The sequence below is a fragment of the Odocoileus virginianus genome, chromosome 1, assembly GCF_023699985.2.
Source record: "Odocoileus virginianus isolate 20LAN1187 ecotype Illinois chromosome 1, Ovbor_1.2, whole genome shotgun sequence".
Taxonomy (NCBI): Eukaryota; Metazoa; Chordata; class Mammalia; order Artiodactyla; family Cervidae; genus Odocoileus; species Odocoileus virginianus.
This window is the reverse complement of record NC_069674.1, coordinates 48985656-48998893: the sequence shown is the minus strand read 5'-3', so window position 1 is coordinate 48998893 and position 13238 is coordinate 48985656. Positions and strand designations below refer to the sequence as shown.

Below are 13238 nucleotides of genomic sequence, written 5' to 3'. Positions count from 1 at the left end.
TGACACTATTTCCACTGTTTCCCCATCTATTTCCCATGAAGTGATGGGACCAGATGCCATGATCTTAGTTTTCTGAATGTTAAGCTTTAAGCCAACTTTTCAACTCTCCTCTTTCACTTTCATCAAGAGGCTTTTTAGTTCCTCTTCACTTTCTGCCACAAGGGTGGTGTTATCTGCATATCTGAGGTTATTGATATTTCTCCCAGCAATCTTGATTCCAGCTTGTGCTTCCTCCAGCCCAGCATTTCTCGTGATGTACTCTGCATATAAGTTAAATAAACAGGATGACAATATACAGCCTTGACGTACTCCTTTTCCTATTTGGAACCAGTCTGTTGTTCCATGTCCAGTTCTAACTGTTGCTTCCTGACCTGCATACAGATTTCTCAAGAGGCAGGTCAGGTGGTCTGGTATTTCCATCACTTTCAGAATTTTCCACAGTTTATTGTGATCCACACAGCCGAAGGCTTTGGCATAGCCAATAAAGCAGAAATGGATGTTTTCTGGAATTCTCTTGTTTTTTTGATGATCCAGCAGATGTTGGCAATTCGATCTCTGGTTCCTCTGCCTTTTCTAAAACCAGCTTGAACATCTGGAAGTTCACGGTTCACGTATTGCTGAAGCCTGGCTTGGAGAATTTTGAGCACTACTTTTTAGCATGTGAGATGCGTGCAATTGTGTTGTAGTTTGAGCATTCTTTGGGATTGCCTTTCTTTGGGATTGGAATGAAAACTGACCTTTACCAGTCCTGTGGCCACTGCTGAGTTTTCCAAATTTGCTGGCATACTGAGTGCAGCACTTTCACAGCATCATCTTTCAGGATTTGAAATAGCTCAACTGGAATTCTATCAGTAGCACACCCATAATCATAGAAGTATTATTCACAGTAGCTGTGATGTGTAAACAACCTAAATGTCCACTGACAGACAAATGAATAAAGAAAATATGGTGTATTCAGGCTGAAAGAAGGAATTCTGTAGTATGCAATTTTTTTCAGAAAAAGCTAACAATTTTTGAGCACTTACCATGCTAAATGCTCACATATATTATTTTATTTAATCCTCATAAACACCTATATAGTTAATTATTATTATGTGCCCATTTTTCAGGTAAGGAAAAGAGACCAAGTGCAGCTCAAATATCTGCCTAAGGTCTCAGAAGAGTAAGTGGTGGAGCCAGAACTCAAGACCAAGTCTTCTGACTAGTGATAACTTCTACTTCTCCCTGAAGCCCACTCTTCACTACCATGCAATATTGTTTCCATTCATCAAGATTTATTTAACTTAAAAGCAAATCTTTTCAAAGCTGAAATATTTTCAAATTTTAAAAATCTGACTTATTCTGAATTTTCTAGAAGACTATATCAGAAAATCACAAAAGTTGTTTCTCTCCTCTATACAGATTAAATGTATCCTTGGCTCAAATCAATAAGGGATGAATTATTGTACCAGCCTAAAAGCTATTGTTTTGAGAATTTTTAATAAATCAAGCTCATTTCATTATAATAATGCCTGAATTGTGCAGAAACTTACAAACTGTTTTGGAATCTCTTTTTTTAAAAAATCTCTTGCACTGAAGTACAACAATAAGCTTTGAGGGGGGAAAAAAAAAAACAAAACCAAACTATGGCTAGAAACTGTAAAGGACAATAGTAGCTCACCACACTTGTATGGTATGCTACAGATTTCATACTAATTCTTATAATCTTCTTTTTTTTTTTTTTAACATGATACAGGCAGAAGAGTCACTACTTGATAACAGTTGAGGCTCAGAGAGGTACAACAGCTAGTCCAAGGTCACACCTTTAGCCCATGAGCATAATCCAGGTTTTTTAGTGCTGAGTCCACTGCTGTTTCCCCATGTGCCTCTGCTCTGCACAAAACATGGAAACATCCTCTTATTCCCAGAGAATGCTTCATTGTCATCTTGGAGAAACAGGGAAGGGCTTAGACATGTGGTTTTCTCACTGGAAATGGTGTGTATCTCAATGTCAAATGACAGGGGAAAATAAGCAGGCACCAAACAATTTTCTCCTTTAGAGTTATCTCAAAATTTACCCAAGTTAGGGCCTTCCCTGGTGGTTCAGTGGTGAAGAATCCACCTGCCAATGCAGGAGACGAGGGTGTGATTCCTGATCCGGGAAGATCCCACGTGCCGAGGAGCAACTAAGCCCACGAGCCACAACTACTGAGCCTGTGCTCTAGAGTCCAGGAGCCACAATTACTGATCCCATGTGCTGCAACCACTGAAGCCCACACTCTAGACATTGTGCTTTGCAACAGGAGAAGCCACCATAATGAGAAGCCTGCACAGTGCAACTCAAGAAGCTTCTGCACAGCAATGAAGACCCAGTACAGCCAAACAAACAAAATCTACCCAAGTTAAAGTACTTTGGCCACCTGATGCACAGTCAACTCACTGGAAAAGACCCTGATGCTGGGGAAGATTGAAGGCAGGAGGAGAAGAGGACAGAGATAAGATGGTTGGATGGCATCACCAACTCACTTGACATGAGTTGGAGCAAACTCCGGGAGATGGTGAAGGACAGGATAGCCTGATGTGCTGCAGTCCACGGGGTCGCAAAGAATCAGACACAACTGAGCGACTGAACAACAACAAGGATAGAGAAGGTGTTTGAAGGTCTTTGAAGGTGTTTGTCTAGCAGAAACATTTGCCATGGGGACACATGCTATTCAGGAATTCTCTTGGCTGGGTGAGTGGTAGATCTGGACAAGCATTGTCTTTCAGACCCAGGCTATGGGCCACCTAGCGCTCCCTTAGAGCCACACTGGGCAAGTCTTCTCCCAGATGCTAGCTGTGGGCCTTTGAGCAAACTGTAGAACTCCTCTGTGCCTGTTTCCTTCAGGAGCAAAATGAGGACAACAACCACCTACCTCACAGAACAATTCAGGGGCTTCAATGAGTTAAATGTTAAGTGCTAAAAAAAAAAAAAATGTAAAGTGCTTTGGACAAAATGTGGAGATGTGTCCGGATGAGAGCCATGACCTTTATTATGTTAATGAATGGGCCTCTTGATTTCTTTATATATAAAGTGGGAATAATGATAAATCCTGTAACAAGAATCAAAGTGGATCCTGTCTTTGAAAGTTTCTGATAAATCATAAAATGTTCTGTGCATCTAGAGAGTGACTGCTGTTGTCTTAAAGAGAAAGTTACAATGTCTGAATTATACCTGTATTCCTTTTGCAAGGAATTTCCCCTTCTCAAATTGAGAAAGAAAGTGATTGACATTGTGATCCTGAGCCTAACCCCACTGGTAGTTTGTGAAGTAGGAATCAAATTGTTAAAGTTAGTGTTTAGCCAGTTGGGTGGGGCAGTGTTTACCCATAATCTGGTGAGTTGCCATATCTCAGGGGAGGCTGGGGTGGGAGGCCTGCCCCCTCTGAGTGGCTGTACCAGTGCAGAGATCTAGAATCCCAGAGCCCTACCGGCCCTACAGGATTACCTGGGCAAAGGCACAGGAGGCCTGGAACCCTGAAAAGTAGGACAACTGTTCACCACGTGGGTGGCTACGCAGGGAGCCTAGGGCAACAGCAGCCCTAAAATCAGAGCTGCATCTGACGGAGAAGCAGATGTGTTGATGCAGGGTGAAAAATAGAATGAAATGGAGTTGTGTGTGTGTGTGTGTGTGTTTTCCAGAATCTAAGATGAATGTGATTTCTGACAAGTCAGTAGGAGTGCAGTTGACACAAATGAGGGAAACATAAAGCACATCTTTTCATATAGCATTGTGGTCTCAACTAGCGGCATAGGAAAGGATTCCAAGCTCAAATGTCTTTAGGAATTCATGGATGCCAAGTGGGGAAGCTGTTCCCCATGCCTTACCCTGGCTCACTGTGGATGTTCCGTCCTCAATGCCTCCTGCCTCCTCTCTGCTGCCTTCTCCTGCTAGAATTCTCCCCAGTTTTCCATGTTCGGTCTCAAGGCCATCTCCTTTACTAGGCTGCCTCTCAATCTCCACCTAGAACTAATCTCTTCCAACCATGTCCTCATAAAACTTTCAGTTGTACCCCTTTTACACAGAGCTATCAAAGTATACTTCGTTTCAAAATGAGTTGTGCAAACCGTCTCTGCCTTTTGCTTATAAGGGACTGCTTCTTGTCACCTCCGTGTCAGGGTGACACCAACACCGCAAGCTGCTCTAAGGAGCCACTTGATAAATATTCATCAAGGGAATAAATAAATATTTGTTGGCGATAACTTACTTGAACTGAGAACTTCATGGCCTCCAAGAAAGGCTCTGAACTTGTGAAGTGAAGCACTGTTCTTTTTCTGGGCCCCTCTTACTCTCCAGGTTGTTTCGTAACATCTCCTGCCAGGAACTGCTCCCATTATTAAATTATTAAGTGCCAGGGAAGCAGCCGCTCCTTCTATGATTAAGTACTGAGTGAAACTGTGAGGAAGGGAAGCCCCCATTGCGCCTAGTTTCAGAGGTGAGAACTGTCGAGTTTATTTTTGTGCTGCCTCTGCCACAAGCCAGTGTGATTCCAATGATGGATTCTGGGATTGTCTTTTCTGCTTTCCTCCACTCACCCCCTTGACATGAGCCACTTTGGTTTCTTTGTTTATTTTAAATATTTTCTTCACTTTATTGAGAAAAGAGTTTCTGTTTTCTCTTTTCTTTTTTTGGCTACAGTGCACAGCGTGAGGGATGCTAGTTTCCAAACAGGGATCAAACTGGTGTCCCCTGCAGTGGAAGTGTGGAGTCTCTACCACTGAACCTTCAGGGAAGTCCCCATCAACATGAACCACTTTGAATACACATACCCAGAGCAAAATTTCAGGGGCACTAATGAGAAAGCAGAGTCTATATTTCCTACCTGGAACCTGAGACTGTGCTAAAACCATACTTAATGCTTGTAATCTATATTCACTCATTAGCTGTGTGGATGAGAGTTCTCTTCACAAAGAACTGAAGGACAGTTGGATGAGGAGTTTGGAAGTAGGATCATTGATCATATTTTTTCTTTATGATTTGAGATTAACTTGATCATGTAAACAATTAGTGAGAGTTCTTCAGATGTTCTACTAAATTGCTTTCCCTCTTAGGAATATTGTTAAATACCCTCTATACTGGCTCCTTCATGGAGTCTTTCCATAAGGAAAATTCCAAACTCAGCTGTCAAGTACATGGACTCATTATTATGGATGATACCAATAAAGACTTCCAAGAATCCCAGCATCCTTTCCTCAACTCTCTGATCCTCAGGCTGAGGCTTCGAGGATAGTACCCCCAGGAAATCCCCTAGAGGTTACTGCTCACAATACCCGCTTTCAAGCTCTAGATGTTAAAGAGACTTAGATAGCATAAAGCCCTGCTTAAAGACTAAAAATATAAATGAACTACTGAATTAATGGATGAATAAATGAAATAAGACATTCTTAGAAATAATACTTAGTTCTTCTTGGTCCTTGGCTTCTAAATATCCTGATGTGGACTTACAGATTTTGTTTTATCCTAAATGAATATCATAAAAAGTCTTCAATGAAAGAGACTTCAGTGATAGAAAGCCATGGCCTCACAAATGAACTTATTTATGAAACAGGAACAGACTCACAGACATAGAGAACAAACTTGTGGTTGCCAAGGGAAAGTGGGGGTAGGGGAGGGATGAACTGGCAGTTAATAGATGCTAATTATTATGTATAGAATGGATAAACAATAAAGTCCTCCTATGTAGCACAGGGAACTATATTTAATATCCTGTGATAAACCACACTGGAAAAGAATATGAGAAAGAAAGCATATGCATTCTGAATCATTTTGCTGCACAGTAGAAATTAACATGACATTATAAATCAACTATATTTCAATAAAATATTAATAAAATTATTTTAAAAGTCATGGGCTGATTTGTTCAAATGAAATTAGGGGAAAACTGCTTCTCTGGTTGAAGTGTAGGTAGGGGCTTGGAACCTCCAGCTCTAAGAAATGACACAGTTGGTCCAACATCAATACAGATCTCAGAGATAGAGCCATGACTCCTGAACCCCTGGCTTGGTTTTTCCTGCTACATGCTATCTCCTTTTATGGGTGAAGTGTTGTTTCTGGATACTTACTGGAAAAAAGGACATCTCTCTGTCCCTAAAACAAATGAGCCATAAGCTACAGGAAGTTTTTCTTGTTGCTGTTGTTTTGCCTCTGTCCTCTGAAACATTTTATTTGTACATATTACATTCCTAGAAGAAGAATCCAAGGATTTTCCCTTCTGTGTGTTTCATCTTGCTTCTTCATGGGCCCTGATGCCAGCTGAGGTTGTCAGTACAATGCAACCAAACTGAAGGGATGGGAGCAGGCTATTCTGCCATTTTTCTGGATCTTTGAATTGCACATCAAATCTGGGGCTGATCACTCCACACTTATTTAGCCTGCCAGTGAGGTTCACAATTTTCCCAGCCATGTGATAATCAATGATATCAAATTCACCAGTGCAACTGTGCTTCATTATCATAGTTAGAAACCTGATGATGACTTTGGAACATGGCTTAATAAGCAACTGGCATTTGCCTCTCTTTTCAGCATTGTGGATACTCTTGAAAGCATCAGCCAGGACATTCATGTGCACCATAATGGCAGCAAGGAAAGATGGTGGAAAGAGTTAAAGGAAGTTTTTAACTGGGCTTCAAGGTAGTCACATAGTTGAAGGTAGGTCTTCCTTACAGATGTATTCCAGCTAAAAAATGAAGCAGAGATGATAGAACTGTACTTCACTATTTTGCAGTTTCCAAAGTAATGGATCTGGGCAAGGACTGTCAATGATTGTCAGATTCCTAAAGAATTTGGTGCCTCCTGACAGAAGTACGCTGCATTGTCTATGAAGTACTATTTCCAAAAAAATGAACTTGATGCTAAATCAAGCCGAGAAAGTCTAAATCACCAATTTATGGGAAATATAAGAAACAAAGGAACTTGTTAAACTGAAAGCATAGGAATGGAATCAACAATATTCAGTCTGCAAAACTCTACAAACTCTTTAGCAAATAAATTTCAAGGCAAAACAAAACAAGGAGGGGAAGGGAGCAGAATGTGATGTAAAAGCATCATGAAAGACAGGTCAACCAATTTCAATATATAGAGAGTATTTCTGTCCCAATTAAAATAAAGAGTACTTGTTATCTGGGAAAACACCAAATGGAACGGACATACTGGTGTATGGGGCCCTGGAGTGGGAAGCAGCAGACCAGTCCACATCACTGAGGTGGAGAAATCAAGGCCAAGCTGGGCTCCTGGTCAAGGACAGGAAGACCAAATCCCTGGAGGAGATTTCTCTCTTCTCCATGCCCATCACAGAATCTGCAATCACCAACTTTCTCCTTGGGATGTGCCTCAAGGATGAAGTATTGAAGATAATATCCACACAAAAGCAGACCTATGTTAGCCATTGGACCAGGTTCAAGGTATCTGTTGCCATCTGGACTACAATGGGCATGTCAGTCTGAGTGTTAAGTGCTCTGAAGAAGTAATCACGGTCATCCTAGGGGACATCATCCTGCTCAAGCTCTCCATTGTCCCAGTGTGGCAATGCTCCTGGAAGAACAAGACAGGCAAGTACCACACTATCCCTGCAAGACCCCACCTCCATGGTGAGTTTCTCTTTCCACTCCAGAGACACTGGCATCATCTTGGCCTCTGCACTCAAGAAGTCACTACTGATGGCCAGTATGGATGACTGCCATACCTGGGCTGGGGGCTGCGCTGCCAGTCTTGACCAATATGATGCCATCTCCAAGACTTACAGCTCTCTCACCCTGACCTCTGAAAAGAGACTGTGATCACCAAGCCTCCCTGTCAGGAATCCAATGACCATCTCCTATAGATTCACACCAGAGTTTCCCTGCAGGGAACTCAGGCTCCATCTATGTCCACCACTGTTGCAATTCTATATAAGAAATATAAAGTGAATTAATTAGTAAAAAATAAAGGGCAAAAATCCTATGGAACAAATAAGGAAGTCTGAAAGATGTTTAAAAATACTAAACTATGGGTAAATTTTTAGGTGAAAGTATGGTATCATGGTTGTGTGCTATTCTGTGCCAAGTTGCTTCAGTTGTGTCTGATTCTTTGTGACCCCCTGCACTATAGCTCGCTAGGCTCCTCTGTCCATAGGATTCTCCAGGCAAAAATACTGGAGTGAGTTGCCATGCACTCCTCCAGGGATCTTCTTGACTCAGGGATTGAACTTGCATCTCCTGCACTGGCAGGCAGGTTTATTTTATTTTATTTTTTTACCATTAGCATCACCTGGGAAGCCTAGGATCATGGTTATTTCTCTTTAAAAAACTTTAATGAACTTGTCTTTCATACTTATATTCCAAATACTTATGGATAAAATGCTATGATATACAGGATATTGCTTCTAACAACCTTGGGAGTGGCTGGGAATGGGTAGATACACCGATGAAATGTGACCAGTTATGGGCTGATAGCTATTTAAGTTGTGCAGTATGTCCATGTTGGGTCATTATCATGACTTTTGTACTTCTATAATGTCTGAAATGTTTGTGATTAAAATATTTAAGAAGTTTTGTTCACGATTAGAACAAAAGGTAGTTCTTCCTAATTGTTAAAAAAAAGAGAGAGAGAGAGAGAGGGTTTTAGGCCAGGAATGGAAGGAATGGATTTCACATGAAGGTAAGAAGTTTTTTGGAAATGGATGGGTTTCTCATTGTGACTGAAGCATGAAGAATCTCTCGGAAGTGATAACAAGAGTATCCAATCTGTTTTGACTGAAGCTTGACTAGACCAGGACAAGCAACCTGCTGGTGAAGGTGGTATCTCATGAAAAAGGCATGGTCTCACTGACTAGGTCTTGATCTCACTATATATGTTGTGGGTGATGACAGTAGCCTAGCCTCTGTTACAACTAACTCACAACAGGATATTAATAAGCTATATATTTTGCAATGTAATTAAGAAATCATTCAATAACAGCAAGATCAAATCTCAAATGGACAGCACAAATAACTGCCATACTACCCAAAGCAATCTATAGATTCAACACAATCCCTATCAAGCTATCAATGGTATTTTTCATAGAACTAGAACAAATAATTTCACATTTTGTATGGAAACATAAAAAACCTCGAATAGCCAAAACAATCTTGAGAAAGAAGACTGGAAGTGGAGGAATCAACTTTCCTGACTTCGGACCATACTATAAAGCGATAGTCATCAAAACAGTATGATCAATGGAACAAAATGGAAAGCCCAGAGATAAATTCATGCACCTATGGACACCTTATCTTCGACTAAGAAGGCAAAAATATACAATGGAGAAAAGACAATCTTTAACAAGTGATGCTGGGAAAATTGGTCAACCACGTGTAAAAGAATGAAACTAGAATACCTTCTAACACCATACATGAAAATAAACTCAAAATGAATTAAAGATCTAAATGTAAGATCAGAAACTATAAAACTCTTAGAGGAACACATAAGCAGAACACTCTCTGACATAAACCACAGCAAGATCTTCTATGACCCACCTTCTTCCCAGAGAGGAAATAAAAACAAAAATAAACAAATGGGACCTAATTAAACTTTCCTAATTAAACAGAAACTATAAGCAAGGCAGCCTTCAGAGTGGGAGAAAATGATAGCAAATGAAGCAACTGACAATTAATCTCCAAAATATACAAGCAGCTCATGTAGCTCACTACCAGAAAAATAAACAACCCAATCAAAAAGTGGGCCAAAGTTCCAGTGGAATCATTATGGTATCCTCCTGGGGGCCAAAGAGCTAAACAGACATTTCTTCAAAGAAGACATATAGATGGTTAATAAACTCATGAAAAGATGCTCAACCTTATTCATATCAGAGAAATGCAAATCAAAACCACAGTGAGGTATCATCTTGCACCAGTCAGAATGGCTGTCTACCAAAAAGGCTACAAACAATAAATGCTGGAGAGGATGTGAAGAAAAGGGAATCCTCTAATGCATGAGACAAGTGCTCGGGCCTGGTGCCCTGGGAAGACCCAGAGGGATGGGGTGGAGAGGGAGGTGGGAGGGGGGACCGGGATGGGGAATACATGTAAATCCATGGCTAATTCATTTCAATGTATGACAAAAACCACTGCAATGTTGTAAAGTAATTAGCCTCCAACTAATAAAAATAAATGGAAAAAAAAAAAAAAGGGAATCCTCTATACTGATGGTGGGAATGCAAACTGGTACAGCCACTATGGAGAACAGTGTGGAAATTCCTTAAAATACTGGAAATAGAATGGCCAAATGACCCAGAAATCCCGCTGCTGGGCATACACACCAAGGAAACCGGAACTGAAAGAGACACAGGTATCCCAATGTTCACTGCAGCATGGTTTACAATAGCCAGGACATGGAAGCAACCTAGATGTCCATCGGCAGACAAATGGATAAGGAAGCTGTGGTACATATACACAATGGGATAAAAAAGGATGCATTTGAGTCAGCTCTAATGAGGTGGATGCAATTGGAGCCTATTATACAGAGTGAAGTAGGTCAGAAGGAGAAACACCAATACAGTATAATAACGCATATATATGGAATTTAGAAAGATGGTAACGACGATCCTATAAGCGAGGCAGCAAAAGAGACACCGATGTAAAGAACAGACTTTTGGACTATGTGGGAGAAGGTGAGGGTGGGATGATTTGAGAGAATAGCACTGAAACATGTATATTACCAAATGTAAAATAGATGACGAGAGCGAGTTCAATGCATGAAACATAGCACTCAAAGCTGATGCTCTGGGACAACCCAGAGGGATGGGGTAGGGAGGGAGGTGGGAAAGGTGCCCAGGATGGGGCGGTGCATGTGTACCCATGGCTGATCCATGTAGATGTGTGGCAGGGGTCACCACAGTGTTGTGTCCTCCAATTAAAATAAATAAATAAAATTTTTTAAAAATGTCATTTTGCTTACCCTCAATGCAGCATTCCTGAAGCAGATCAGAATGCTCCAGGCTGGCAATCAGCCCCTCTGGATTCTAAGTAGCCCCCAAAGGATGCAGTGGCTTACACATTGGAAAATTTAACTATGACCCTAAGCCACTCCCAAGACCATTTGTAAATCATTGCTTGAGTAATTTACAAATATTGAGATTTGATGACCTGAAGAAATAAAGATTTCCACTAATGCCTACTGTGCTCAGGCAGTCACTCACTGGCAAGATCTTGTTTGAATGTCATGAAGTCAAGTATGTCATTAAATATGACAGTTTCCAAAAGGGACCCAGGACAGCTAATGATCAGTCATCAAGCAGTGAAATCAAAGTGTATGGAGGGATTCCAAAGCTTACCTCTGACTCTGTCTTTCACAAACCCAAATCCAATGCAGCGATCACGCCTCATTCAGTTCACATAAAGTCAAAATGATCTTTTATTCTAGGGGTAATGACTTGATGATTTGACACCTATGAGTCATAAGCAGCCCTTAGTGAAAAAGCCCCGTGACAATGTGTTAGCTCACATTTAAACCTTAGTCATGTTTCCCACTCTGTTCCCAGTAGTCCCCATCTTCATTGCATCTGGGGTAGGGTTCTGGGCCCTGGCTCAATGAGTGGACTCAGTTTCAGACCAAATATATTGCAATGAACCTTAAAAATTCACACATTTGCTATGAGCCTTTCTTCAAGGGGAAAATACATTTTCAGTTATTTGGCCAAAACAAGCAAAATGCTCAAAATGTTGAAACAGGGAGGCCCCCACTCCACTATTTCATTACTACGTTGCTGAGGCAAAGAAGTGAAGACATCTTTCTTTGTGGCTCCAGTAAGCAGGCAGACATTTATCAATTGGGACACTCTACAGTGGATATCTAATCAGATACACTAGTCCTCTGGGTAATTCCAAATTCCTGCAGAGAAAGTTTGGCTTCTTTTCTTTAATGACTGCATTTGGAGTATGAACTAAAATGGTCAAAATTTTCAATACATCTTTGAGAAGGGTTAAGCACAAAAATCCTGTTAAACAATAATGGGATTTGTGTGTGAAACATGACACTCTTTGAACACTTTTGAGAAAGTTACTCTGCTCTTTCCCCTCCGACTAATAACAATTCAACATTATTTAACATAATCCTACTGACAGGTAATTTCTGACATGAGATTTATTACTGACTTGCCCTTGGAGGGCATGTTTCACTATTAATGTTTCCTTTTAAAAGCTATAGCATGCGTTAGATTCTCCTACAGCGTTTCCCCATGTTTTCCTTGGAAACCCCTATTTTCTGTGGTATTTTACATTGCCCAAGTCTGTTTTAACTCCGTATCCTTATATACACACAGACACTCCCCTACTCTTTGGAAATATGTACTTCTATACTTAACATTGAAACATTTCTTCTACCATTATTAGGTTTACCTATAAGTAAATAAACAACATTAGTAACATAAATTTGAATCAGTTTCTCCTGTACCTAACTGGGTATGTGATTGAGTGAGCGAGAGAGCTTGACTTTAGCAGGACTATGCTGGGGACTGGGAGTGTGGCAGACTGTGGCTGATGTCCATATAGGGCCAGTGAGACCTGCAAGTCTCTGCCCTCATTGGTGCTTTCAGCCTTTCACAATGCAGGACATGTGAGACTGTTCAGAACACATTTGTGATTCTGACTCATCCAGAGAAATGATTTTTTACCTGGTGAGTCAGCATGAGCTAGGTATTTCCCTACCTGTGCTAACCATACAAGGGCATTGCTACCTGGAAGGTTAGGTCATCTGCCCCAGAAGGAAACACACACCATCTTTGCTTTTTCTGCAACAGCTTTACTGGTATCATGAGCTCACAGGCCGGAGCTGATTATGTGGTGTCCTTCCTTTGAAAGGGAAACGTTGTCTAAATGGCTCGCTGGCTGGCAAAGCAGCAAGGAGACAAGTGAAAAAAATTCACTCATTCATCCATCCATTCATTCTTTATTTATTCATCTGTAGTTTTAGGGAGGCCAGGTGTATTGAGTTATAATTTACAACTGCTAAAATTCACCCTTTTCAATACTGCAATTTATACAGTCATGTAACTACTACCACAACCAAGATAAAGAAGAACTTCATCACCTCAAAAAATTCCCTTGCCCCTTTAGTAGTTGACCCCTTTCCCCAGTCACCATATTTATTTAAAGAGAATATTCAGATGATTTACAAGATAGACACGAATTCATCTGCATGTTGTAACTTGTCCTTAATGTAGTGGCAAGATTTACTGGTAACGAGCTTCAGGGACCCTCCATCCCACTGG

The 13238-nt window shown here is 40.8% G+C and overlaps 2 protein-coding genes and 1 pseudogene across 4 annotated transcripts in view; 1 reads left to right on the top strand and 2 right to left on the bottom strand.

Moving 5' to 3' along the window:
* CREB5 (cAMP responsive element binding protein 5) overlaps positions 1-13238 on the bottom strand; it is a 432361-nt gene that overhangs the window by 198673 nt on the left and 220450 nt on the right. The gene's annotated exons all lie outside the window — the stretch shown is intronic.
* LOC110136675 (small ribosomal subunit protein uS8-like) lies at positions 6240-6590 on the bottom strand. The gene has a single exon (XM_070467880.1). It carries the CDS (start codon positions 6588-6590, stop codon positions 6240-6242), a length of 351 nt encoding a protein of 116 aa, XP_070323981.1.
* LOC110136679 (small ribosomal subunit protein uS5 pseudogene) lies at positions 6778-7928 on the top strand (annotated as a pseudogene).

What these genes read in the sequence shown, in the direction of transcription:
- LOC110136675 (XM_070467880.1), bottom strand. Translation starts at nt 6,590, where the DNA reads ATGGTGCACATGAATGTCCTGGCTGATGCTTTCAAGAGTATCCACAAT.